This window comes from Leptinotarsa decemlineata, unplaced genomic scaffold (assembly GCF_025532065.1).
Source record: "Leptinotarsa decemlineata unplaced genomic scaffold, Ldec_3_MD MMD2_tig00002974_RagTag_RagTag, whole genome shotgun sequence".
Taxonomy (NCBI): Eukaryota; Metazoa; Arthropoda; class Insecta; order Coleoptera; family Chrysomelidae; genus Leptinotarsa; species Leptinotarsa decemlineata.
The window spans coordinates 3,824,269-3,852,169 of record NW_027412578.1 but is presented as its reverse complement, the minus strand read 5'-3'; the positions used below and the strand labels follow the sequence as shown (position 1 = coordinate 3,852,169).

Below are 27,901 nucleotides of genomic sequence, written 5' to 3'. Positions count from 1 at the left end.
GGCTACCAACTCTTTCCCTGCTACCAGTGGGAAATGAAACAAAAACAAACACAACAAAACCAATCCTGAGGTTGGAAAGTAGTACTCACCTCAATACATGGCGGTGGTTGGGGATGAAAAAAAATGTCTACCCCAATCTACCGCTTGGAATGAGGCTGGACATAGCAGATCACCTCGTGATGTGATACAAAGGCCAAGGCGTAAACGCATTTGCGGCGCTGAGGCCAAAAGGAAAAAGAGAGAGAAGGAGGCAGGAGTAGCAGCAACTATAAGTGCACCATCCTCCTTCCCCACTCCACCTCCAACAGCAAGGGCACTTCTTGTAGCGGACGCCAAGAGCTCCGCCTTGAATAAAGGCAAGGAACTGGCTGCCCTTGCAGGAAAGCCCCCTCACTTGTGCACCTCTACGGAGGAAACCCCAAGAAAGTCGAAAAAGCCGCGCAACGACAGTAATGTCGCTGCAACTTCCAAAACCTGCACGGTGGCCACCGTAAGATACCTCAAGGTTGCCAAAGAGTGTGTTTGGCGAGTCTTAGTCTACACCTGCTAATATGAAGGAGATATCTCCTAGTGGAAAAGTAAGGATAGACCTAAGAGGACAACTCCTCGGGAGGATGTACAATGGGTCACATACTTGAATTTTTGTAACCCAGATGTGCGTAATTCAAGGGGAAAGTCATTTATCACATGGCAAAATTGATAACTGAAACACCTGCGGATAAATTCAATTTGAAAAGAAGGTGGAGTAAGTGTTTCCCTGAACCTTTTATTGAGGTTATGAACAACCGTTCGAAAAGAAATGTTTCTATGAAGAGAGGCAGGCTTTCTGATAAGAATAATTTTATGGAATAGATTGGCGGCTTGCAAGATTCTTCTGTAATTAAAAAAAATCTGTTTAAAATATGTTTTTCCGTTATTCAGCTGTCGCCCCCATACGTACGACAACTCTCAGAACTTGAGAAACTTGTGCGAGCCAAGGACCAACGAGGTCTTACCTTTCAACATGTGATTCCTAGCATGTAAAACTCCCTATATTTTTATACCACTTCCATAGAAGTAGTTTAAAGTGGTATAAGAGGTATAAAGTGGTAAAATTGGACATAGAAATGTTTCATTTCTCCTTTTTCATTCACCTTATTCTTGAACAGTCCACGTGAAATTGGACATTTAATTTAGAACATGTTCTGATCGAGTATTCGTGAAGACTGTTTCCTGAAAGAATCTGAGTTGAATGCATCGATAAAAGTACACATTATAAACTTTCAAATTAAATCAATTTTATCGATGACACAAACATGGCTGTCAGTTTTATCGCTGTAGTTCTCTGTTCTGGCGGCCCAGACTTCCATTTTTTCATAATTTTACAGCTTTGAAGAAAATGATTTCTCAGAAAGCCGAGTAACCGTCGAACAAATCGACATGACGCTGTAAAAACTTGGCGATGACAATTTCGCGTTGCCGGCACGTGAAAATCTCATTAACGTAAATGCCTATGGGAAATCGAGCGCAGCCTTTGGCGGCCCACGTATAATCTCAGAGTGCCTTGGAAACGTGGAAAACAGCTGAGCGTTGGGGACTTCAACCTCATGGGGTGAATGACTGAACTTCTATAGAGATGCACGGATAGCGTTGCCAGATTTATGCTTCGGAAAAATAGTTGGAGAGTTTCTGTTTAACGAAAAATTGTTCGACGGTGACGATGGACTCGTTAGGATTTTGGGTTTAGAGACTCATAAACGAAAGATTATGAGATATTGAGTTCCAATGTATTTGAGAATGGTAAAAGTCTACAGACTATTCCATTCGCATATCAAACTGTTCTTCACAAATTTCGTCTTTGATAAATAAAGGAATGTTAGTTGGAAATGGAATGAAATTAATGTAACTGAAAAAAGAATTAAAATCACATTAACAACGATCATAGCTCATATAATGGTTCCTGGATGCGAGTCCTAAATGTTCTGCCAATTTGACCAATTTATACCTCAGGACACGTTTCACAGTTAATTTATATACTATTGATTTCTCGAATTGGGATGTTTCGTCTTTATTATTTCTAACCAAGTTTCCCAACGTATTACCGAGATATTGAAATTGCATATAAAAGAGGTAATACTTTGGGAAAGTCAGAAAAAATAATAAAGACCATACATTCAAATTAGAGGCATCTGGAGTATATACATTAAAGTGTGGAATGTATTCTAAAGTATATATTGGTCAAACTGGCAGAACATCTAGGAATTGTATCCAGGAACATCATATGAGCTATGAAAATAAGAAAACAAGTTCAACATATTCGAATCATCTTTTAAAATAAAATCATATCTTCAACGAAGATTCCAAAATTTTGCAAACAACGGAAATTAATAAACTTGAAAATTTAATTATTCCAATGAATGAATATTACTGGAGTTTTATACCCAACACCAAACCGTTATTTTAACACCTCGACACGTGTTTCGATCACCAAGTGATCATCTTCAAGAGGAAAAATAAACTAAAAATACTTTCAATGTTATCTTTATTTATACCATAGATACCTCTTGTAGGTACCTGTGTATCTTGAGAGTCTCAAATATTGTCATTATCGATTTTCAATTATTGGAACCGATACGCTTGCAGACCGGTTTCGGGCTATTTGGCCTCCCCTTAGTACAAGGTAGTGTACATCATCAACATGAAGTCGATGATTTCCCTTAATTAAAAATCGAATTCCTTTCAGTGTAGCATTCCTCGAACTAGGCTGAAGCAAACGACAAACAACATATTTGTCTGGACTAGTCATCCCCGAAACGTTTGTGGATACTAACAATCGAGACGTCGTGGCTTGAAATCTTTCATTTTTGATTTGTTGTTCAATTTTAAATTTTTTGTTTGTTTGTATTTTAATTCATTGTAATTTCATTCCAGTTTTTTTAGCTCAATATTATTTCCAGCTATTCATTTTAATTTTCTACTGTATTATTTCTTTCAGGGATCTCTCCGAAGTAATGGAATTCAACATTTTTGTCATCGCTCCATCTGCCCGTGAAAGAGGTAACCAACCGCATATCTGAATTGCCCAAATTCCAAAAAAGTTCACATATAGTAAGGGGGCATATGTGAAGACTGGCTGTAAAAAATTATCTAAATGAACAATTCGTATCAGCCTGTCTGTGGATACTTGTGTTTTCTAATGGGTTTCAGTCCATTAAACTACAGTGTAGGTGAGTGGAGACAGGTTTGAATTAATTTTCCATTTGGAAAATTTTATTTACAGCCAGTCTTCAGGTATGCCTCCTTACTATATGATTATTTTCATTCCTGATACTAAAAGAAAAAATGATAATATTGCAATTTGTTTTTCATATAGTATCTGCTGTTTCCACTTGGCTATTAGTATCAGGAACTTATTTTTATTTATTTTTTGAATTAGTAACCGCTATTAGTAGCAGTGCGCATTGTTTGCACACAATATTGTAATGTAATGTAATGTTCGACTATTGTTCATTCAACTTCTTTCCCGTAAGATATTGTGGAATAGATCAGCTTTGGCTTTCATTCGAAAATACCTGAATTGCAACAATAACAATGTCAACAATGATCAATTGCCGCTTGAGTGAATATTAATAGTTCCTATTGAAACTCAGTACCAGCATCGTCATCGTATCATTATTAAACTTCAGTTTCGATTGTTGGACAATCAACAGTACAAGTTTGCGTGCATGAATTTCGTTCAGAGAATTCGAGACATTCTCAAATTCTCACATTCATTATTGCGATATGGTACGATTATTGTATAACACAGTTCAACATTGACCTGGATTTAAATGGTCAAGATCAGTAATATCGCCTTTTCAATTCATCAAATCATGTCAGTTATCGATTATTTGCTTCAGTGAAAGAACTTTAATTTTGGAAACTATGCACATTTCGCTATCGAAGTTTGAGACTTGAACATTGACACTTCAGAAAAATAAGGGAAAGGAAAAAGAGAAAAAAAGACGATATTCTACGATTTTGAATTAAATATGGAAAGAAGCTATACCTCAGTTTCCCTTCTATGTAGTTACGCAATTGGTATGGTTGAGAGCCATTTCAGAAAAATTGCAAAGTGGGGAAAACCGAAGGTTGAAATATTAGAAACACTTGAAGTACCAACTTTTCCTAACTTCATGTATTCTACGTGAAATTTTTTAGTTTTTGATTAGCATTCATTTCTGTCTCTTCGATAAATAAATTAATACGAGTTGAGTGAGATTTTTATTGAACAGTTTGCAAAATAGCAATACGTGTATAACTTATACAATAGTTTCCTCGAATGTGTTTATACTGACTAAATTGTACCTATATCAGTGCTTTATATCATATTACAATTCGAAGAATGAACACATTGAAAATTCAGACATCATAAAAGAAATTTCACCAACCCATTAAATAGACACGCGATAAACTAATTACAAAAACAGATTTAATAAAGGGAAAAACTTTAATTCTCTTCGATTATTCAGTGAATTTCCAAATCTTATAATTTCCAAGCATTCCGAAAGATTAAAAGTTTCAAATCTTTTGAAAATGTGGAATTGATTTTCACATTTCAACTTCTATCGTGTGTCACCCATATTCGGAATAACGCAATCGAGAAACATGGAGAATCTAGGGCTGTTGCGCTTGATATTTCTGAAGCCTTTGACCGTGTGTGGCATGAGGATTTGCTGGCCAAACTTCGATGTTATGGCTTGTCGAATCATTTTTGTGAATGGCTCTGCAACTTCCTGAAAAAACGTTTCCTGCAAGTGGCCGTCGATGGATATCTCTCGAATACTTTCAGCATCAACGCTGGTGTTCCCCAGGGATCCATATTGTCTCCAACCCCCAATATATAGCTTTGTTGACGACATCACACTTGTCTCGTCATTCCATTTAAGTTCCAGGACATCGGCTACGGAGGCACATCTTCACCGGCAGCAGGAGGTTGCATATCTTAATGAGGATCTAAATGTGTTTTAGAATTGGGGTGAAATTAACCAGGTTCAATTCAATGCCACAAAAACCCAGGCATCGGTTTTCGCCAAAAAGATAAATGTCTCCGAACCGGATATAATAATGTCAGGTCAGACAATTCCGCTCTCTGCTTCGATAATTTTGTTGGAGGTTAAAATGGACACCAATATGTCTTGGCTTCTCAATCCAGAAAACTGTACATACTTCAGCAACTTTTGATGCTTTATAAAGCTCAGATCAGACCTTCTTTGGGGTATTGTCCTCATGCATGGAGCTCTGCCCCCAAACAAACCTTGAAGCTGCTGAATTCCATCTAGAAAGGAGCCATCCGCCTGATTGGAGACGCGAACATCACTTGCCACCTTGATAGTCCGGAACATCGAAGTGACGTTGGAGATCTGTCTCTCTTCTATATATACTTTTACGGAAAGAGTTCAAGTGACTTGGCACATTTAATTCCATCAAGAGCGGTACGTATCAGAAATACGCCACGGACTGTGGCTGCTCATCGTTCTGAGGTTCAACTCAGTACATCTTGAACTTCTCTGTTCAAGAACTCTTTCATCTGGAGAACTGCATTTATGTGAAATAAATGTCCTAATAACGTTTTTCCAATTGGATTTAATCTCCATCGATTCGAATCCGATGTAAACCACTACTTTCGCACAGGCACCGCTCTGAAAGCGCCTTAAAGATTTTCCTGCAGTGTTTGTGTTTTGTCCCAAATATTCTGTTTTTGTTTCTGGAACCCTTCCTGAAATCATCGTGAATCCGTCACTGCTCTTGAAGAGTTATAAAACTAAAAAATAAACTCATGGAAAACTAATGGAAACTAATGGAAAAAGTACTTTTTCTGGATTCATTTCATGCCAGAGGTTCCAGTTGTACCTTTTATTGATTTCAGTAAATCAGTAATAAGTCTCAAGTCTAGAAAATGTATTGAATCATTTACCTCCATTTCAGTAATTGATTAAATTGATGGGTGAATGGAATTAACAAATTTCACAAATCAGCCTAACGGCTTGCCTATACCAGTACAACAGACTATACCAGTATAAGAAACTGTTGATCAGCTGATTAAAATATGCCTATCCCTTTCAATATAAATGATAAAATATTCTATAGTCTATTTCAAAGGAGTGTAGAGTAATAAATCATGAAGTGTCATAAAATTTGCCTGAATTTCGTTGTCGTCCATGGGCGTAGGCAAATCTTAGGATTATTAAACTTAATAATTAAAGTAAATTAAAAATTACAGACATAGATAATAATAAAAGGCCATTTTTGGGAAGTAATTTGGTCTAAAACTAAGTACCTACATGTATTTAGGTAAGTAAAATTTCTTAAAAAAAGATTAAGATTAATTTTAGTGGTTCTTGTAAACTTATTTAATATGCAATTTGGGTTCATATACTTGAGCATGATTTCTCAAAAAAGGGTTAACACTTAGTTCCGAGGTGCCATGTCATTATAATAATCCCTTTTTGACCCTGCCCACCAATCATGCAATACCTATTAAACCCAGGTAATTAAGAAAAAGGGTTTAAATATATTGTAATGGTGTCTTAAACATTCGAGTTATAATAGTAATTGTTACTACACCAATTAAACGTACAGTGATATTGTGATATAGAAATAGTGAAAAAGTTATAAAATGGGGACATTTACTCCAAAGAAAAGAAGTGTAAAAAATTCTCCGCTATCTGTTTGCGAAAAAGTTATAATTTTAAATGTATATGATTGCATAAAACACGATCACCCTAGTTTGTCTGTGCAAGAAAGTGTTGAGCGATGTGCCCGAATGACTGGAATTGGACAGTCCACGATTTTTAAATTATTGCGAGAAAGAAAGATATCAGGCCAGGTAAGTCCATGCAAGAGAAAATCAGGAAGACCAATAAAAATCTTAGATGAAGACACCAAATGTGACATTCGAAGAAAAGTTCATTCGTTTTATTTTAAAAAGGAAATACCCACTCTTGAAAAAATATTTATCGAGATAAGCCAAGATAACGATATTCCTTTGATATCCAGAAAACTTTTATGGAAAACTTTAAAAAGTATGAATTTTGCCTGGGAAAAGCACAATCGAAAGGCACTATTACTGGAAAGTGATGAAATTGTTTGCTGGAGACGAAAATATTTGACAACTATAAAGCAGTACCGCAGAGAGCAAAAGAAAATTTTTTATCTTGATGAGACGTGGATAAACGAAGGTTATATAGTCAAAAAAATGTGGCAAGATAAAAATATAACAAGTTCTCGCCAAGCTTTCATAGAAGGCCTTTCGACGGGTATTAAAGTGCCTTCGGGAAAAGGGAAGAGGCTTATAATTGCTCACATTGGAAGCGAAGACGGATTTTTAAAAGAAGGTTTGTTAAGCTTTGAGTCGTGCCGGACGGGAGATTATCATGAGGACATGAATTCGGATGTCTTCGAAGACTACTTCGGGGAAATGTTAAAATTTCTTTCAGCTGATTCGGTCGTGGTTATGGATAATGCAAGCTACCATTCAAGGCGCTTAGAGAAGGTACCAACTTCAGCTTGGAGAAAGCAAGAAATTATTAACTGGCTGTCAAATAAAGGTATTCAGTTTGAGACGAATTCAGTAAAGAAGGAACTACTAGCCATAGTAAAACAACATAAATCTCGCTTCATGAAATATGCCGTAGAAGATGTAGCAGAAAAGTATAAAGTAACTGTGCTGCGCCTACCGCCATATCATTGCGAATTAAATCCTATAGAACTTATATGGGCACAAGTTAAAGGATATGTTGCAAGGCACAATACCACATTTAAAATGAAAGATGTCAAGGTATTGTTTGATCAAGCCATTATGGAAATCACATCAGAAAACTGGCAAAAAGCAATCCAGCATGTTTTAAAAGAGGAAGATAAAATGTGGGAACTGGACAACTTGGTCGATCAGGTGGTTGACCCTATAATTATAACACCAGGGGATGATGACAGTTCTTCGGATGAAGACTATACTGATGTAGAATAATTTAATTGAATTGTAAATATACTGTAGCGGGATAAGCAATCTGGACAGAGACCAGTGTATCAGTGACAGTGACACTTTTGCTTAGGTTAGGGTTTAGAATTAAGGGTAGTCTGAATAATTATTTTCTCGGAAGGTTCTCGAAAATTGTACCTAGTAATCTCTAGAACATTCAATTAGGGTATAAATAGAGTGTTGTTAAACGTTAAGGGAAGTTCACAGTTTTAGTATTGTTCAAGTGTCAAATTGTAATAACGTATCCAGTAAAGTTCTTGTCGTTTTTGTGAATAAATTGATTTAAAGTCCCCACAAGTGTTTCAATACGTAAAGTTCGTTCGTGTGTGTTTGTGAGTATTTCCCGATTTCGGTTCGTATATATTTTATTGTTACATTTTATATTTTTTTAATAACACTGTTCTGCTGTATTAAATTTTTATTTCCTTTAATATAATTTTTATGAATGCATATTCTTTTGGCAATTATCCCACTAGCGCGCCTCTGGCTCAGTATTTATCCGTCGATAACAATGGACAAATCCCTTAAAACAGGGTGATACCTACCTGCTCTTTATGAAACGACATAATTTTGCAATGCGGACTAGGGAAGTGACAGAATTTATTGACGGATCACCCTGTAGCGCTTTTGAATACTTAATGAGATTTTATTACTCTACACTCTTTTGAAATAGACTATAGTTATGATTTTCGCAGTGAGTCCTACAAACAAAAAGCAAAACGAAGTTAAAAAAGATCTCGTGTCGAGTCAATGGAAATTCTAGACCTTGAAATGAGACACAAGATAGTTTCATAGTTCATTAATATCATATACTGATATCATTTCATTCGTATTTGGATCAATAGGAGAATAATCGAGTTATAATAACAAGGTTAGATGTTGTCATTACCGTGCTCAAACACGCTATCTAGATTACTGTTCCTACCAAATCAAGGACCTTATTTGTTTGCGAAATTTGAAATGTCAAATTCATTTGACCTAGCGACGTTTTCCGTTCAAGGAATTTTTCATTGAAACGGATCTAGTAGGAACGTTTGTGTTATACAAATACCACCAACTTGTGATGCACTGTTTGGAACCTTTGGAGTACTAATGAATATTACTGGAGTTCTATCTCAGCACCAAACCGTTATTTTAACACCTCGATACGTGTTTCGATCACCAAATGATCATCTTCAACCATCATCTTCCTCTTGAAGATGATCACTTGGTAATTGAAACACGTGTCGTGGTGTTGAAAATAACGGTTTGGGGTTGGGATAGATCAGTAATAGTCAAGTAAAGATGATAATGTAACTGCCATTTGTAATTTGTCGGTTTGGCTCTATTTGTGGGATCCTTTTATCATAATATCAGCTATGCCCGTGAGCTCCTTGTTGGCGTTCATAATTCAGCTTTTCTCGGCAACTATGGGTCCAAATGAAATTGCCTTGATGATGGGGGTTTCTATTAAAAACACACCCTTAAATGGTTCAACAATACTATAGAGGTTTATCTTGAGATAATGCTATCTACAATAGATTTTTACCAATTCAATGGGTTGAAACACTAATTCACGTAACAAGCCTGGACCCTATAGTCATTAGACCCCATTGGACATAATTCCGCCTCACCGTTGCTGAAGGATCCTGGCATAGGTACCTGCCAAAATAACTTTCCTCATTGACGTAGAGGCTCTGAGGATACTGGCGTAGTACTGAAACGTAGTAGTTTAAGTACACCTACCCACCTATTAGTATTTATATTTCACTGTAAATATAGGAATATTCCAATTTTAACTTTGTACTCTCTAGCAAGGAATGAGAGTTATTATTATTATATTAGTGTCGATAGACGATTACAAACCAAAAACCGTCAGCAATAAACATTCAAATGGTTGACGTTTCAATTTTTTCCTTATTTTTGGCACATTTTGAAACTTCAAAAGTGTTCATGAAAGTTATATAAGTAGGTACCTACCTACCAATGACATTATATTCTTCTCATGGTAGAATTAACGGCACTATTCGTTTTTTTGTATGAATTTTCGACTCATTTGAATTATAATGTGATACATCAATTAGAAATTGTTTGATTCAGTTTTCATACATTCAGTGTCTTCGTGTCTTCCAGTTTTGAAATTTATGCTGAGTAAAAGTGATACACCTACAGGATCAATAAATTATTAGGCCTGCCATCTCTTATTGAATAGCTCAACTGAAAGGAAAGAGAACCACATCGGACTGGCTTTCTATGATGCGTAAGAAGAAATCTAGAAACCTTTTTAAATGATTTTAAACTTTTCTCCAATAGGTAGCCGCGCATGAATATTTGATTTCAAAATATAGAGTAACATTTCAAAATGTATTACTGGTAGTTGGGTTCAGCCAAATTGTATTAGCAGTACATGGGTCCATTGGAGGACAATATTAAGAATCATAAATTTTGGTTATGAACATATACTTATGATTTCTCAGAAATTGTCGATCAAATCATTGATAGCAAAATAATTATTTTGATTGAATAACCTGTATATTTTATAACAAATAGTTTGGCCAAGAATTATAGTTTTATAGCAAGTTCAAAAAAAGCTTCTGGAATAATTTAACAAAGTAATATCAAATATTGAATATTCCATATCAGATGATGCACCCTCTATCAAAACCTTATACTAATTACGATATTCAGTTGTTTTGAATACCTCAAAAGAGTTATCAATTGTAATACTGAAAATAAATGAAAATATTACTTCAATTGCAATCCTAGAAATGTTAACATTGGAGAACTCTACAAAGTAACTTATACGTCTTTCAGGTGAACAAAAATATATCTGTCTGACATGTTTTTTAAATTTTTGAAAAAAATACCGAATGTAGACTAGCGAATAAGAAAGTTATACACTGGGATCTATAAAAAAATGGTCTCTTCAAAATATTTCCACCAAACTCAATATGAAATTTCAAAATATTCTGTGAAAGGCAGTTTTTGTGAAAAATTCCTGCTGTTTTTAGGAATATAACCTTTCATAATCTGAAAAAGAAACAAGACTAAATCAATGGATATTCTGTTTAAGGGTAATGAAGGTCAAACTGAAAAGGTCACATTGAGAAGTAACTACTTCTTATAAACTATCAGAAAGTTCGATTAGCCATAATTTGTTGTTTTCGCAAATTTTGTCTATTAGTTGCTCATCCTATAGAAAAATTGAAATGTCTATACTTGGCTTTCTTCATTTGAATTTTTCAAAAAGTAGTCTTTTTCCGTACTCAAAACCATAAAAAACCACTTGTAAAAGACACCTTAGACGAGTAAAAATGGCGTACCGCCCCGGCTCCGCACGGGCGCAATGCTGATACTAAATATAAATTCACCTGCCGGAAATTTAATGGCATGGAGAAACAGTGATGGAAAGGTAACTTTATTTAATGAACGCGCTATTGTTAAACATTCCCAGTTGGAATGTTTTAAAATCCTATCTTATTGCACATCTAGAACATAAAACGAACCTACATACAAAATTTCAGCCTCCGAAAATATAGCGGTAGGGAGAACCAGTGATGAAATGGTAATTCTCATATATGTAAACGTGCCCCTTTTACTCCCACGGGAAGACTCCCAGTTGAAATATTTGAACATCCTTTCCTAGTGCGCATCTAAGACGTTCAGGCCAGTCTAAACTCCCTACACTGTAAGTTAATGGACTTACACCCATCAGAAAACAACTACTCTCCTGGCTAATACCACGAAGGGCGTTGGATTATATCCTACAGTTGGTTACCTCGTTCACAGGCAGATGGGGCGATGACAAACCTGTTGTCTGTTGTCCGCTTCAGCCTAGTTCGAGAAATGATACTCTGAAGGAATTCGATTTTCAATTATCGGAAATCATCGACTTCATGTTTACGATAGACACTACCTTGCACTGACGAGTGGCCAAACAGTCCGAAACCGGTCTGCAAGTGTGTTCCAATAATTGAAAATCTATTGCGGCAGTTGTATCGCCAACAGCATATGTAGGAATAACTTCAGTGAAGATTCCTGCACTGACACCTGTCGGATATAATCCAACACCCTTCGTGGTATAAGCCAGGGGAGTAGTTGTTTTCTGATAGGTGTGAGTCCATTATCCTACAGTGTAGGGAGTTGAGACTAGCCTGAACGAATTGTTCCTTTAGATGATTCCTAGGACTTACCAGTACGGAGAAGCAAAGATGAATGAGTGCGTGTTAAGTGTGTAACTTTCGTATTTATAAGTTTAGATTATTCATACCAAATTGAAATTACTGTCCTATCTGCAATCCGTGGTAGTATTTACATAATTGGCTTCCGAACATTAATTTAAATCAGTTTGCAAGATATAGTTGAAATCACTCTCAGTTTGATATAGTATCCACATGCAAAAAAATCACCTGTTTCGAGGTTTTTCAATATCGACAACTTCTACATACTAACCCCCTCCGTTATTAGTTTTCAATTACTTTCACCATTTTACATGTTCACAATGAACTTTTTCTAAGTAACTATCACTTTGAAAATGTGCACCAGTTTCTAGAAGTTCTATCATTTACCGTAATAGTGCTAGATACGTCTACGTCAAGGAAAACCAAACATTTCAAAATTGGAAATTATCAATTTTATATCAGCTTCAACCAGGTCTCTGACTCTTGTTATAGCTGAACCGATTTATACCAACACTTTCACTTTTCATGGTATTGCATAGTTGCATTCAACATGCAGTTGTTTCCTGACAAGTTAGAAGAAAGTGTTAAGTCACCTACTCTTAAATATTTCTCGACCGAGTTTTTTCAAACTTTTTGCGAAAGATGGGAATAGATACTGGTGAGTTTATAACAACAGAATTGTTGAAACAGGGTTTTCTGAAAATACTTTGCACCCACGCAATGATAATAATGTAATTCATTTTTTCAGAAATATTTAAGGTCGATGTTTCAATTTTTTTGAGTTGATTTGAGAAAGATTATTTATGAGAATAAAATCTTCAATAGTGAAATCACTTCGGCCTCAGGACCATAAGTCAAGTGGACAATATTTCCAAAATCAAATCTTTTTTCACATATTAGAACAAAAAAGTCAAAAATATTTAATATTGAGTTCTTTGATTGCTAAGAAATGATGTGTCAGTGATTTCGTAGTGAAAATTACAATCTTTTAAATAAATTATCATCATTTTTGAAAACAGTTCATCATATTTTCAATTCAAAAATAGAACAAATAGTGTTTGTGAAATGAACCAAAGACAATCTTCATGATAGAAACTATTTATAATTATGTTAATTGTAAACACAAGTGAAATTAATTCATATACTAATGCATTCTTCTGGTGATTAACTTATGAGTGAACCCAATGAAGTCGAAACAAGGACGATTTCACATAGTTGGCGTTTAAAAAACAACTACTCAGACAGACTAACACTCGTATCGATGCTTTCTATTATTTTTTTCTGATTGCTGCAGAATAAAAAAAAAATTATAATTCAGTGACGAGTCAACATGAATAAAACTGGTTTTCATCAACTTCTAAGCGAAGAAAGATAATAAAAAAGTTGACATTTTTAATTCGTCTAGTTACTAAAGTTTTGGTATCGAGGTTTTGTTCAAAGCAGTGTCGGACATTAAAAAGCATTTGTGTGTAATCATCAGGTGTAAAATTTTCTAATTTCTGGAAAATTAGTACTATTTGCTGATGATACAACTTTTATTTATTGCAATGAAGAATCACAATTAATACACCAACAATATAAATAGTTCTGTTCGTACTTCAAGAAGTTCCTACTTACAAATAACTTGAAAAAACAATATATTAGAAAAAAAGTAAAATCGAAATGGTTTTTGAGTAGTTCTGAGAAAAACAAATATACTGTACCTATTTATGATTGAATTGGTAGATACTTGATGAAAATCCATAACGTAATCAAGAAACACTTTATTATGAGATTTTTACTAAACAGTTTTACAAAAACGTAATACGTGTTTCGCCATACATTGGCTTTTTTGGGCCATTGCATGGTTAAACACGGCGCCTGAAGAAGCCATTGTATGGCGGAACAGGTGTTGCGTTTTTTTAAACTGTTCGGTGAATTCCCAATTCACAATTAGGTGTGTTTTTTTTAAATTACCGTACTGTAATATTAACGCACCCACCGTTTTGCTATATAATATCATCCTTAGGCATCACAATACATTGTACTTCCTCAAGTGGTTTTTTAACCATGAAACATTCAGCTGATGTACGTGACTGTTGATAATTATTGAAAATTTCAAAAAAATTGTCTTTTCTTTCAAGTGGATGTAGTATCACGTCCAGTAATTGCATGAATTATGAAGATATGATTTGTTGTAATATTGGGATATTTCATTAACATGGTTTTCATCGAATTTCGCGTTTTTTCGCGAATTTCGCACCAATTCAAACTGGTTGAAGAAAATATCTTCAGTATTAGATGCTAAAGCAATGAATACCGTTAACATGCTACAACAACATCATGGAAATCACTATGTAGATCTAGAGGATCTGCGACACTTCAATCAATATCAGTAACTGCCAGTTTATTTCAGAGGACACTGTTATATATTTGATCTTCTTGATTTTCTTTGTTGGGTATGTACAGTATCATCCCCAAAGTATGCACTATATGGGAAACGTATTCATTAATGGTTTTTCGACAAAATATTATTGTTGATGAAAGTTTGTGCATCCTCTAAAACTAAACATGCACCAACGAAATACAGTAAAACACACGTGATATACGATAAGCCTTCAAATATTCGAATTTGAGTCATGAGTAAAGTACTGTTATTTTGAAAAATCTCGGGAAATGTTATTTAATTGTTTAGCATTGAAAAATACATCCAGATTTGAAATCATGGCCATCTAAGTGGAGTTTTATTTTTTACCCATATTTTTTAAATGGGCCCTACGAAAAAATTGTCCAAAATAATTCTCCCAAATTATCTCCAGAAAATCAATGAGTTTGTTCCAAAATACCTATTTTATTTTGATGTTTTGTGATTCGATATTATTAAGTAACAAGTTCTTGTTACAATACTGTATAATTTTGAGTAATTATTTTCGGTGTTGACAAAAAAAATTTGCATTGCATTGCAACTTTGAAAATTATATTACTCTCCAAAAAAATTGACCGTGGTTAACATAGTTGTAATATTACAGGCTTTTGAAGTAAAACGTCGTGTACAGGATGCTGTCTATTTATCGTTTTAGCAAATGTTTCTTTTCGTAGTCCCGATTAAAAGAAGGGTAAAAAAATAAAACTTCACTTAGATGGGCATGACTCCAAATCTAGATGTATTTTTTAATGCTGACCAACTTTTCTAAATATTATTTCCCGAGATTTTTCAAAATAAGGGTGTCTTAAAATCAAATATTTGAAAGCTCCTCGTATATTACGTGTGTTTTACTGTATTTTGTTAGTGCATGGTTAGTTTAAGGGGATGCACAAACTTATATCAGGAATAACTTTTTGTCGAAAAACCCTTAATAAAGAAGTTTTCCATATGGAAAATAACTTCTACAGCTAATCATTCAACTCTGTTATCATTAGTTGGTTCCCACCAAAAGTCATCTCTGTCCTTCAGTAATTAACAATGAACATGACAGTTCGTAACGCTAATAGATACTTATATTTAGTTATCATCAAAACTGTAAAAAATATAATATATAACATATATAATATAGAACAGAAACTAATGACCCTATTTTGTTTTTCCTAAAATTCCTTCTTCAGTTGTTTTCAATGACATTTATTGGTGCCTTAGTTATTATAGGGAATATCTAATGTATCTAATTGAAAGGAAAAAATTTTTAGGAGAGATACATTTTTGGGAAAGTAAGGTTTCGGCTTTCTACTTTTTCATCTTCATACAAAAAATGTGGGAATTTTCTTTAGAAGATTCCCACTTTTTTTGTTTTGTATGAAGATGGAGAAATAGAAAGCTGAAACCTTTCTTTCTCATCTAATGTACTGTTGTTATATTAATGAATTTACACAGGTTTTTTTCTTTGAAAAGCCAAACAAAAGACACTTTTGTACATGAAGAGCATTCCTTTTAAACGATATAAATAGTTCTGTCCATACTTCGAGAAGTTGCACTGTAATATTAATAAACTCATTGTTATTATAAAAAACTAATCAATCAAACAAATAAATCAAAATATTCACGCTGAAAATAATTCTACTTTCAATTGAGGATAGAACAAACTACTTTTTAAAAAAATCGATTTCCAATAAAATTGACAGAAATTCTCGTAAGTACCTACCAGAGGCAAAAATAGTCTTGATAGTAAACATTGTTTTCTACTCGATGAAAATTGCTGATATTGAATATTTAAGTAACACTTCATTGTGATATTTTATAAACTTCATTAAACACGCCTGTTGTATAGTGAAACACGTGTTATGGTTTTGTATTCAATGCAAATCTTACTATAAGGAAGTTACTCAAATAATGGCAGAGTTTCTTTATAACGTTTTTCCCAATATCAAATGCATCAAATTGAATATAGTAGGTATGAATATGAGGTATCTCCCGCCAAGGGAGTGACAGTGAGAAGACCAGCTAACGAAGTAGAAGAGATATTTTTCAATTTTATTTCGTTGTTATTTGAAAAATATAAGCAAGGGGAAAGCTCCTTCAGATTCTACTAATTGGAAGTTAATGGAAATTCAGACAGGGTACCTAATAATCAATAGACAACGTGACTTCAAACAAATGAAACAGAAAATTTGGAAAAGGCAAATTAATGTATTTAATAAAGATAACTATTACTGTTTTTTTCTGTGTATATAAGTAGACTGCAGATTCACGACCATCATTGAAAATCAAATTTTTTCTTTTATTTTCTCTCGTATCATATTCAGCTCATCAAAATAATCCGCAACCGTAAAAAAAAAGCAACCATAAACAATATTTTTTGAAGAGATAATTTTCAACAGACTAATCACAAAAACTGTGACATTATTAAATGATCAGGTTAGGATTTACTTGTCAGCATTACTTATGTCGTTTTTGTCATCTGATGCATTTCAAAATAGATGTGAAAATTTCTGGAAATGAATTTAATATTGACAACAGAACGAATATAAAATAATATGTAATCAACGCAATAATGACGATGGAATAATGGTACTCGAGGAAACTTCTTTGCAAAATTACGAGAAACACTCTTCATATGGGATTCTTCAAAGTGAGTCTGATTTAAACAAATATATTTTTCAAACTTCATGTAGGAATCATAAATTTGCTAAATATTTACAGTTCTTAGACCATATAGTGCCTAACATAAGAAGTTGATTATTTTTCTGGGGTTTCTTAATGTCGTTTATTAGGGTCGTTAACTTTTCGAAAACCAACCCACTGACTGACCCATATGGGTTTTTCCGATTTAAATGTGCTCAGTGTGTCTGACTTATTACACTTGCAGCTTCATTGGGTAACTAACTGAAAAAACAGATAATGTATGTAGTGTGTTAACGAGCTGAAATTTCTAAAGAAATATATATGAGTGTTTACTTTTTTGTCAGGCAGTATATTTAAAGTTTATTATGAATTGGATAAATCATACAGCATTATTACGAGTACATGTCATCTTTGATTTTCATGACTTCAAATTTTATTTTTCATTTTTTCAAATATATAGGTATTGTCTCTGGAATCTATCGAAAGTTTTTTTGAAAAGTACAAGAGAGTTTGCTGTTCGTAACATTTTCATAAATAGTAGAATACGTGAAGATCACCAGAACCTAATAAATAATAATAACGTATGGTCTCTGTATAACGTGGTGGAATGTAGCAAATCGTTACTATTCACTCAACCACGTTTTTTATTACTTTACAAAAAGTGGTATCACGTTCAATTATTTTCAGGACTGAAAGTAAAATAAATATAATAAAGAATAACATGAACAACCCCTAAAATGAAGTCTAATCAGTAAATATGACAGCAACGTTTCATCTGTATGATTCTCACCTCTTTTTTTAACACGAACACCCTCACTAACAGTGAGTTTGTTATTTCCAAAATTTCAACTTGTATTTTTTCAACAACCATCGTATCTTTTTCCTCTTTCTGACCCCGTTCGTTTGTTTTGTTTTTTTTCGTTTCCGGCAACCAAGTGTTGCCCATCCTTGTACTTGGCTGCACCGAGCTGATGAGGCCAATAGCCAAAAACACGTGTCCGCGGTTTCCCTTCTTTCTTAGAGTGTTGTTCCGTCGATTCTTCTCTTTATTCCTATCTTCTTTATTCGCAGACATATTGAAAATCTGTCCACATTTTGCTATTGGCACTTGATGTGGGCTCTCAGAATATATCCATGAATCTTTTATACATGGTGACTTGAGCCACCCCATCTTTGAATTTTTAAATACGGGCCTGTATTTTTTGTTGTAATTTTTAAATTACGGCCCTGGAAATTGGTTGACTGAGTTGAATAAAAACACAATACCAATTTTCACGTCTCCCTATGTACCGCAGAGTTTTTCGAGAGTTTTTTTTTCATTTTTTCCATTGCTCTGAGCGTTTTCTACAATGAACTTCGCATAAGAAAACCTTTTATGATTATCTGGAACATATCTACAACAAATATATATTATATGTGTTTTGATGAGCAGAAAAAAAATGGTAGCAATAATAACATCGGAAACAAACACTAAGATTACAATGAAAATGGAAATAAAGTAAGTAATTTATATACACAAAAAAATTAATTGTGCAATAAACGTTCAAATTGGAGTCCTTCCTTTTCGAGACAAATAATGGGACAATAAGATGGTCTGCAAGATCACCAGATCTTATTGTTTTGGACTATTTTTTATGGAGGACATTGAAAAATAGGAGTTACGCTGGCAGAGAGATAGAAAATGTGGAAGACTCGAGATTGAGGATTTTGAATGATTTCGCAACAATGCAGCAAATAAGTGTATTAAGGGCAATAAATAATATGAAAAACTGAGTTTAAGAATGTCTCGAAATGGAAGGACTCCAATTCGAACATTTATTGCGCCAATAATTTTTTGGGTACCTATATAAATTACTTCATTTCAATTTTCATTACAATTATAGTGTTAGTTTCGGATGTTATTATTACTATTATTTCTTTTTCTGCTTATTAAAACACATACACTGTCACCATTAAAGTGCGCACCATATGACAAACTTTTTTTTCGAAAAGTTTCAATGAAGATTAACTTCGGCACTTGTTTGTGCTTTAAATTTAACTTAAAATGATGCGGCCAACTGTGACCCACTGACGTTCAGTGTTTGTCAAATTCAACTTTTTTTTTTTGAAAAAAATCGAAAAAGTGCATTTCTAGTTCGAATTTAACAAAAATTCACTTGAAAAAGTTGTGTCGACGGCAATTTTATATCTATATGCCAAATTTTATGCAACTTGGATAAAGTTAACGTTATGCTTATTTTTGACAGATATCCCGTTTATTTTAAAAAACAAGTTCGGTTAATTGTCATCAATTCATGTATACTTAAAAAAGTCATCATGGAGTTTAACTTTTCTGATACATTTTTACTTATACGGAAATTTTTAGAGAGAAATTAAAAATGTGCTATAAAAATTTTAACATGACTGGTGCAAAGTTTCAATCACTAGGCTATTTTCTTAAACAAACCTTTGATTTCGAAAAATCAGAGGCAACTAAAAAAAATGCAAATAATTTCTATAGAACTATTATTATTATTATAAATTTTAAACAACAATAATATTATAGAAAATACAAATGGGTACAAAAAATTACTTATTGATCTAAATAAGGTTGTCAAACACTTATAGCCTACATTTCAGTATGTCGTCCTCCACGTTCAATACAAATTATGGTCCTTCTACTGACATCTGTAACTGCATTTTTAATAAATCGGGGATTTATATTTGCACAGCACTCGCGAATGGTATTTTCCAGATGTTGTATGTCAGTGAATGGTCTACTTCGGAACACTTTTTGTTTCAGGTAACCCCACAAGGAAAAGTCTAAAGGCGTCAAGTCGGGTGATCTAGGTGGCCAATAATGTTCCCAGTTACGTTCAATAACTTTGCCTCTGAACATTTGTTGGAGGGACTGTTTTACAGCAACCGTGTGAAGTATTGGTGCGCCATCAAGCTGATACCATAGGTCGTATTTAATATTTAAAGGCATATTATCTGAAACTTCACTAACCTCATTATCTAAAAGGTTGAGATAACCGACGGATGATAAATTTTCCCTGAAGAAAAATGGCCCAATTATTTGGTCGTTAAGTATCCCACACCATACATTAGTTTTAAAGGAATACTGATCACCACATTTAACTGTGGAATTGGGATTTTCTTGGGCCCACCATCGGCAATTTTGAGAACTTACCGTTCCATTTGAAGAGAACGTTGCCTCATCTGCCCATAAAATTTTATACGGAAACTTTACATTTTCTCCTCTCTCTCCTTGAAACCAGAATGAAAACCCCAAACGGACATCAAAATCTCGTTCTTTTAATGTGTTAATATATTTTGGCTTGTAAGGCCAAAATTTATCCTTTAGTAAAATTTTTCTAACACTTTCTTGTAATCGGTATTTTTTATAATATCGGTTATGCTCGTTTGCCCGTGTAAACTTTTAATCAAATGTTTAAGTTAGGCCTCCTCATCATATTTACTTGGAGTGTGCTTTTTCTTAAATTGATTTGCTACGGATCCTGTTTCTCTAAATTTCGACATTATCCTTGACACAGTAGTGTGTAGAACATTTTTTCCTGGATGCCGTTAATTAAAAATGTTAGCTACTTGCCGGTATGGTGTATTCTCACCACATATTAAAACTATTTCTATTCTTTCCTGAAGAGACAACATTATTGCAACAATAACTGTTGAAAATCTGACAATTAAATCAACAACTTGACACTACCATAGCATGCATTTTGTTTGTCAAGACCTACTTAAACATTTTATTCAACGTGATTAAGCATCCTTACCGCCCTAGTTAGTGTTTATAAATAATCTGTAAATACTGAATATTGAAATTTTAATGTAATTTCAACTCTAGTAATTTTATTAATACTTATTGCAGTTTTTGAGTTGTGTCTGCTTTTTCAAAATTGAAGGTACTGACGTTTGTTTAAGAAAATAGCCAAGTGATTGAAACTTTGCACCAGTCATGTTAAAATTTTTATAGCACATTTTTAATTTCTCTCTAAAAATGTCCGTATGAGTAAAAATTTATCAGAAAAGTTAAACTCCATGATGAGTTTGTTATATAGATGAATTGATGACAATTAACCGAACGTGTTTTTTAAAATAAAAGGGAAATCTGTCAAAAATAAGCAAAACGTTAACTTTATCCTAGTTGCATAAAATTTGGCATATGGATATAAAATTGCCGTAGACAGAACTTTTTCAAGTAACTTTTTGTTAAATTCGATCTAGAAATGCACTTTTTCAATTAAAAAAAAAAGTTGAATTTGACAAACACTGAACGTCAGTGGGTCGCAGTTGGCCGCAACATTTTAAGTTGAATTTAAAGCACAAACGAGTGCCGAAGTTAAACTTCATTGAAACTTCGACCAATTTCCAGGGCCGTAATTCAAAAGGGAATAATTCACACAATTATAATCGAATATTACCGAAACTTCCCGAAATATAAAATTCAATTCAATTTCTCAGTATGGAGTGAACGTCTACGATCCAAAAACTACAACTAAAAACACAGGTCCGTATTTAAAAATTCAAAGATGGGGGTGGCCCAAGTCAGATGACACCCTGGATAAAAAATTCATGGATATATTCTGAGAGCCCACATCAAGTGCCAATAGCAAAATATGGACAGATTTTCAATATGTCTGCAAATAAAGAAGATGAAGGCAAAAAAATAATTTGGGATTATTTGGTTTTTCCTGTATATCTCCAGAACCAAAAGAGCTTTATTCGATTTTTTTACATCATTGAATAGGTCTCTAAAATACAAAACTTTGCCACAATGTAACCGACACTCTATCTCTTATCGCTTACGAGATCCCCATGTACAGAAACGAATTTGAATAGCCCTGTATATAATCAGTACTCGTTACTCCAATAGCTGACCGTCGGATCACTCAAACTCCTCTAGTTGTACATTTATTTCATTTCAGATGATAATAGCTGTCAAGAACCTCCTCAATACAAAATCGACCCTATAGAAATGACCATAGGTAACTTTGGAAGATGGCAACTCCGGATATCAATACTCATGGCTTTGCTCAAGTTATCAGTAGCATGGTGCACCTTGAGCATCGTTTTTATGGCACCTCCGACCCAATTTTGGTGCACACCCCCTGACAAGTACAAAAACATGTCTGAAAAGCAATGGCTAGCTGTTTCAAAACCAAAGGACCCTCATTCTCATAAACAGGTATTTGATATTTCTCGAAAAAATTCAATTCCTCGAAACAAATAGTAAAATATTACTAGAAGCAGAGTTGAGTGAAATATTTTTTCCAATATCAGAACTTAATTGCTTTCTTCTTTCCTTCGAAAGTTTTCCATAATTTTTTGAATAAAGATTAAGATATATTATGTACTTTTTGGAACCTTTGGTCTAGTAATGAGTATTACTGGAGTGGTATGAGTAATATCTGATTCAATTCCATAACTAATGTTTGAAGTATAATATGAAAAGGAAAAATTGTATAATTCAATGTTCACGTAGAAGTAGTGGTTTCTGGACGGCCTTTTAGTTCAGTTGATAACTGAGTGTTATGATCTACACGTCACTGTGAAGAGTTTATTCTGAACTGATTTCTTTCACCCTTCCTTTGGAAGTTTTTCACAACTTTTTGTATAAAAATGGAGAGTCATATTGGTATTTTTATAGCAATAAGGATATTTGATAGCGGATATATTTTTCTAAAACAATTTGAGAAATGCACTCTGAAATATCGGCACATATTTATCTACAACCTTTCATATCAGGTGATAAAAATGAAACAAAATTCTTCAAGTCAGGCACAAAATACTGACGTGATATTGTTTTTCACAGGAGGGTATGAACTCGGGTTATTGCGAAATGATAGATTTGGAAAACGATCCCACTGGCACCATACCCTGCGAGTTTGGATACAGTTACAACAAAACGGTGTTTTCTAGAACAATCGTTTCAGAATGGGACTTAATTTGTGGACATGAGCGTTTGATAGATTTAACCCAAGTTACACTCATGTTGGGTGTTTTAATAGGTGAGATTTTAATGAAAATAGCTATTATCGACACTGGAATTGTTTTGATTTTCTATTGTATTTATTTTTTGCTTTTGATTGTTGTAACAATGCTTCAAACATCGCATGCATACTTCTACAGAAATTGTATTTATGTCTATGTCTATGTCTATGTCTATGTCTATGTCTATGTGTATGTCTATGTCTATGTCTCTGTCTCTGTCTCTGTCTCTGTCTCTGTCTGTGTCTGTGTCTGTGTCTGTGTCTATGTCTATGTCTATGTCTATGTCTATGTCTATGTCTATGTCTATGTCTATGTCTATGTCTATGTCTATGTCTATGTCTATGTCTATGTCTATGTCTATGTCTATGTCTATGTCTATGTCTATGTCTATGTCTATGTCTATGTCTATGTCTATGTCTATGTCTATGTCTATGTCTATGTCTATGTCTATGTCTATGTCTATGTCTATGTCTATGTCTATGTCTATGTCTATGTCTATGTCTATGTCTATGTCTATGTCTATGTCTATGTCTATGTCTATGTCTTTGTCTTTGTCTTTGTCTTTGTCTTTGTCTTTGTCTTTGTCTATGTATATGTATATGTAAATGTATATGTATATGTATATGTATATATATATATATATATATATATATATATATATATATATATGTCTATGTCCATGTCCATGTCCATGTCCATGTCCATGTCCATGTCCATGTCCATGTCCATGTCCATGTCCATGTCCATGCCCATGCCCATGCCCATGCCCATGTCCATGCCCATGCCCATGCCCATGTCCATGCCCATGCGCCCATGCCCATGCCCATGCTCATGTCCATGTCCATGTCCATGTCCATGTCCATGTCCATGTCCATGTCCATGTCTATGTCTTTGTCTTTGTCTTTGTCTATGTCTATGTATATATGTATATATATATATATATATATATATATATATGTCTATGTCCTTGTCTTGTCTATGTCTATATCTATATCTATATCTATGTCTATGTCTATGTCTATGTCTATGTCTATGTCTATGTCTATGTCTATGTCTATGTCTATGTCTATGTCTATGTCTATGTCTATGCCTATGCCTATGCCCATTCCTATGCCTATGCCTATACCTGTGCCTATACCTGTACCTATGCATATGCATATGCCTATGCCTATGTTTATGCCTGCGTCCGCGTCTGTGTCTGCGTCTGCCTCTACGTCTATGTGTGCGTCTGCGTCTATTTATATGTCTCTGTATGAGTATATGCCTATGTCCGTGTCTATGCCTATGTCTGTGTCTATGTCTGTATCTATGCCTATGTCCGTGTATATGTCTATGCCTATGTCAAGAAATGAATTTTTTTCAAATGTTTGTAAGTTTTTCAGGGAACATTGTGTTTGGCGTCATGGCTGATAAGAAAGGTAGAAAAAAGGTACTTATAACTTGTATTTGGATGCAGTCACTGCTGGCCGTCCTAGCATCGTTCTGGCCATGGTTCTGGGGTTTCGTTCTCATCAGATTTTTCCTTGGTATCGCCAACGGAGGAACTATGGTTACATCTTTCGTGTTGTGCATGGAAGTCGTTGGAGGTAAATGGAGAACCATAGTGCCCATTCTGTACCAAATACCGTTTGGATTTGGTAACTCGATAATGTCAGGCCTGGCCTATCTTCTAAGGGATTGGAGAGAATTTCATCTAGCACTTTCTTTCTTGATCAGTACATTTATAGTTTATACATGGTAAGTGAAGATAATAAAAGATGTTTGCATGTATTAATTTATTATCATGCTCATCTGATATACGCAGCTAACTTGTATCATTCATTATTCTAGGTGTTTACCGGAGTCACCAAGATGGCTGTTGGTTCTTGGGAGAAAAGAAGAAGCAATTGAAGTACTTAAGAAAGCCGCAACCGAAAATAAAATTGATGATGAGACATTCCAAATTGCTCTGACTGGATTATCCAATGTTGATCCTACTGATAATGAAACACCTTGTCTCTCTGCTTTGTTCAGTACGAGACAACTGAAGAAGAGAAGTTTTCTGTTATATTTGAACTGGTAAGTCATAATGTTCATCTGAAAAACCGTTCAATAACTCTTACTGCAAAATATCATTTTTCAGGACTATATGTGGAATAACTTTCTACGCCTTTTCACAATACTTGGGACATGTTGGAAGCAACATATTCTTGACTGTCGGTGTTAGCGGTTTCATCGCCTTACCTGGTACCGTTCTTTGCGTTGTTCTCGTGGGAACATTTGGGAGACGATGGACTATTTGCTCAGCATATTTAACTTGTGCTGTTTGTTTTTTGGCGATTATATTCATGCCAAAAAACGTGTTTATTCATGATTGGCCACGGGTTATTTTGGCAGCAGTTGGGATCGTAGGTATGTCGGTAGGTATCGTTTATTTTACTGAATTCAATACCAATTGATGTGCTTAATGGTCAATATAGATATATAGATTTTACAATGTATGGGTACTTCCTAATTGAATGCTGATACTGAAGGACGATAGTCCTTGGATGATTCAGAAAAAACCTTCGTGTCTTGAAGCAATTGCTTCATTTCTGAGCTATATCCTCCAAGAAAATACATAGAAAACATCGGTTTAAAAATAGTACCGGGGTCAGCAATCTGTAGTCCGGGTTGAACCGCGTCTAGTGTTTTCAGTATCGGCTCAGAATTTGAAGCCATTTTCAAGAAGCTGTGACTACACTGATGTCTTAATCTGCCTACTCCTCAGGAAGTGATACGCTGCATGATTTTGTTACTTGACACCAGAGTCTCAATCTACCTATTCCCCAGATCTCGTCGCTGGTCTTTGTAAGGGTCTAACAGTCGATTATTGGGAGTAGGCAGATTGAGACCCTTGCAGAGACCAGCGACGATCCAGCCAAGAAGGAAAATTGAGTCCACCAGCGTCACGTCACAAAACCCTTTCAGCGTTTCACTACTACCTATCGAGTAGGCAGATTGAGACATCAGTGCAGTCATAGCTTCTTAAAAATGGCTTTAAAGTCAAAGCCGAAAAGTCGAACGACTAAAAACATCAGACGCGATTCAACTCGGACTCCAAATTGTTAGATTGCTGACCGAGGAAATCTTTCCGAATATATACAGCGGTACTATTTTCAAACCTTCATATTCAATGTATTTTCTAGAAGAATGAACTACAATTATTGCTAGGAAAAATTGGTGGTAGTGAAAAAGCGTTTTGGTTTTCTACTGGCCATCGTTTCTTGAAAAATGATGAAGAAGTAGAGCGCCAAAAATCTTTCACCCCATCTTCATTATTGTTTACTGCAGGATCCATTATAAAGAATTGAAGTTCTCTACAATGCAGGATGATATAATACTTTTTTATTCAGATATCAATGCCTGCCCTCTACCTCTTCACCAGCGAACTCTATCCCACCATTCTAAGGAACGCAGGTGTTGGCGTCTGCATTATGTTCTCCAGAATTGGCTCCATGTTGGCTCCTCTCGTCATAGCTCTTGAAGATATCGGACCCTCAGTTCCATTGATAATACTGACCATAGCAGCACTAGCTGAAGCACTTCTGATTCTACTATTGCCTGAGACTGCTGGGTCGATTTTGCCAGAAACAGTCAAAGATTTGGATCGCCAAACTGATAAAGATTTCGGGGGTTACATAACTGTTCCTAGTAAAAGTTCAGAAGAAAACGGTTCACCTTGAAGTTTTATCTTCTGCATAAATAGTTAGTTAACTTTGATTGACAAAGAGCATTTATAATAATCATAATTATAATTTCAAATGATTAATAAATACGTGTAATTGAGAATACAAATATTCAAAAGTGGAGAATAAACATAAACTGATGAAATGGTTTCTTTGAATATGTCGTGAAAATTTTATTTCAGTTAACTACCTGCGTACGATGCCTGGTGGAATTCGACCAATGGTAGGGTCTTGAAGTAGGGTCTTTTACAGAAATTGTTTTTTGTCTATGTCTATGTATATGCCTATGTCTATGTCTATGTCTATGTCCATGTCCATGTCCAAGAACATTTTAAGTTATAAGGCTATCAAGATGTGAACCAGAATTTTAGATTTGGTTTAATCATCACCAGCTTTTTGCTTTCTGAATGAGAAAACATGAGATTTAAAGATTTTAGAGTTTAAGTTATAATAAAGAAGAATATGTTTGTTCTTCATATAGGTTATCTATCGCAATTTCAATCTATTCTGCGCAATTTTTGCCACGTCAAGTGTAATTTTTTATCACTCCTATATTTAGGGATGAAAAACATCGCCAATCCCTGGGAATATAAATGATTAACAATATTCATAGTCAGCTATTTTCTGTTACTTCAACAGATCCCTTGTGGATCTTCCTTTCTTTATGAGTCGTTTCAGAAGATTTGCTTTCCCAAAAGTAATTTTATAATAGAACATGAAAAATGAGAAATGAGTCTTTTTATGTTTTTCTTAATTTATTTTCCAAGAAACAAAATATTGAATTGGAATAGTCAAGAAATAGTCAAGAAATAAAAAACATACAAGGTAGATTTAACAAAGACTCGCCGTTAAAAATATATAAACACATATAAAAATGTTATACATATAAAAACGTAAAATATAACAGAAACATTAATGACAATATTGAATTCATCTTTTGAGTGAACCCTATACAGAAATGTGTAGATCATGCGAGATAGTAACTTTCAGACACAAACTGTATGAA

At 34.4% G+C, this 27,901-nt stretch overlaps 1 protein-coding gene across 4 annotated transcripts; it reads left to right on the top strand.

Annotated features, from left to right (window-relative positions):
- The first annotated feature begins 2,978 nt into the window (after nt 1-2,978).
- On the top strand, nt 2,979-27,040 carry LOC111509905 (organic cation transporter protein). 4 transcript variants are annotated; one of them, XM_074177297.1, is made up of 7 exons: nt 2,979-3,036; nt 22,123-22,382; nt 23,010-23,205; nt 24,571-24,925; nt 25,019-25,246; nt 25,311-25,587; nt 26,563-27,040. In XM_074177297.1, exons 1-7 carry the CDS (start codon nt 2,991-2,993, stop codon nt 26,890-26,892), a joined length of 1,692 nt encoding a protein of 563 aa, XP_074033398.1. In that variant the 5' UTR covers nt 2,979-2,990; the 3' UTR covers nt 26,893-27,040. The 4 variants fall into 4 exon arrangements, with proteins under 4 accessions (XP_074033398.1, XP_074033399.1, XP_074033397.1 ...); XM_074177298.1 differs by lacking the exon at nt 2,979-3,036 and adding an exon at nt 12,727-12,817; XM_074177296.1 differs by lacking the exon at nt 2,979-3,036 and adding an exon at nt 17,001-17,201.
- Nucleotides 27,041-27,901: the final 861 nt, after the last annotated feature.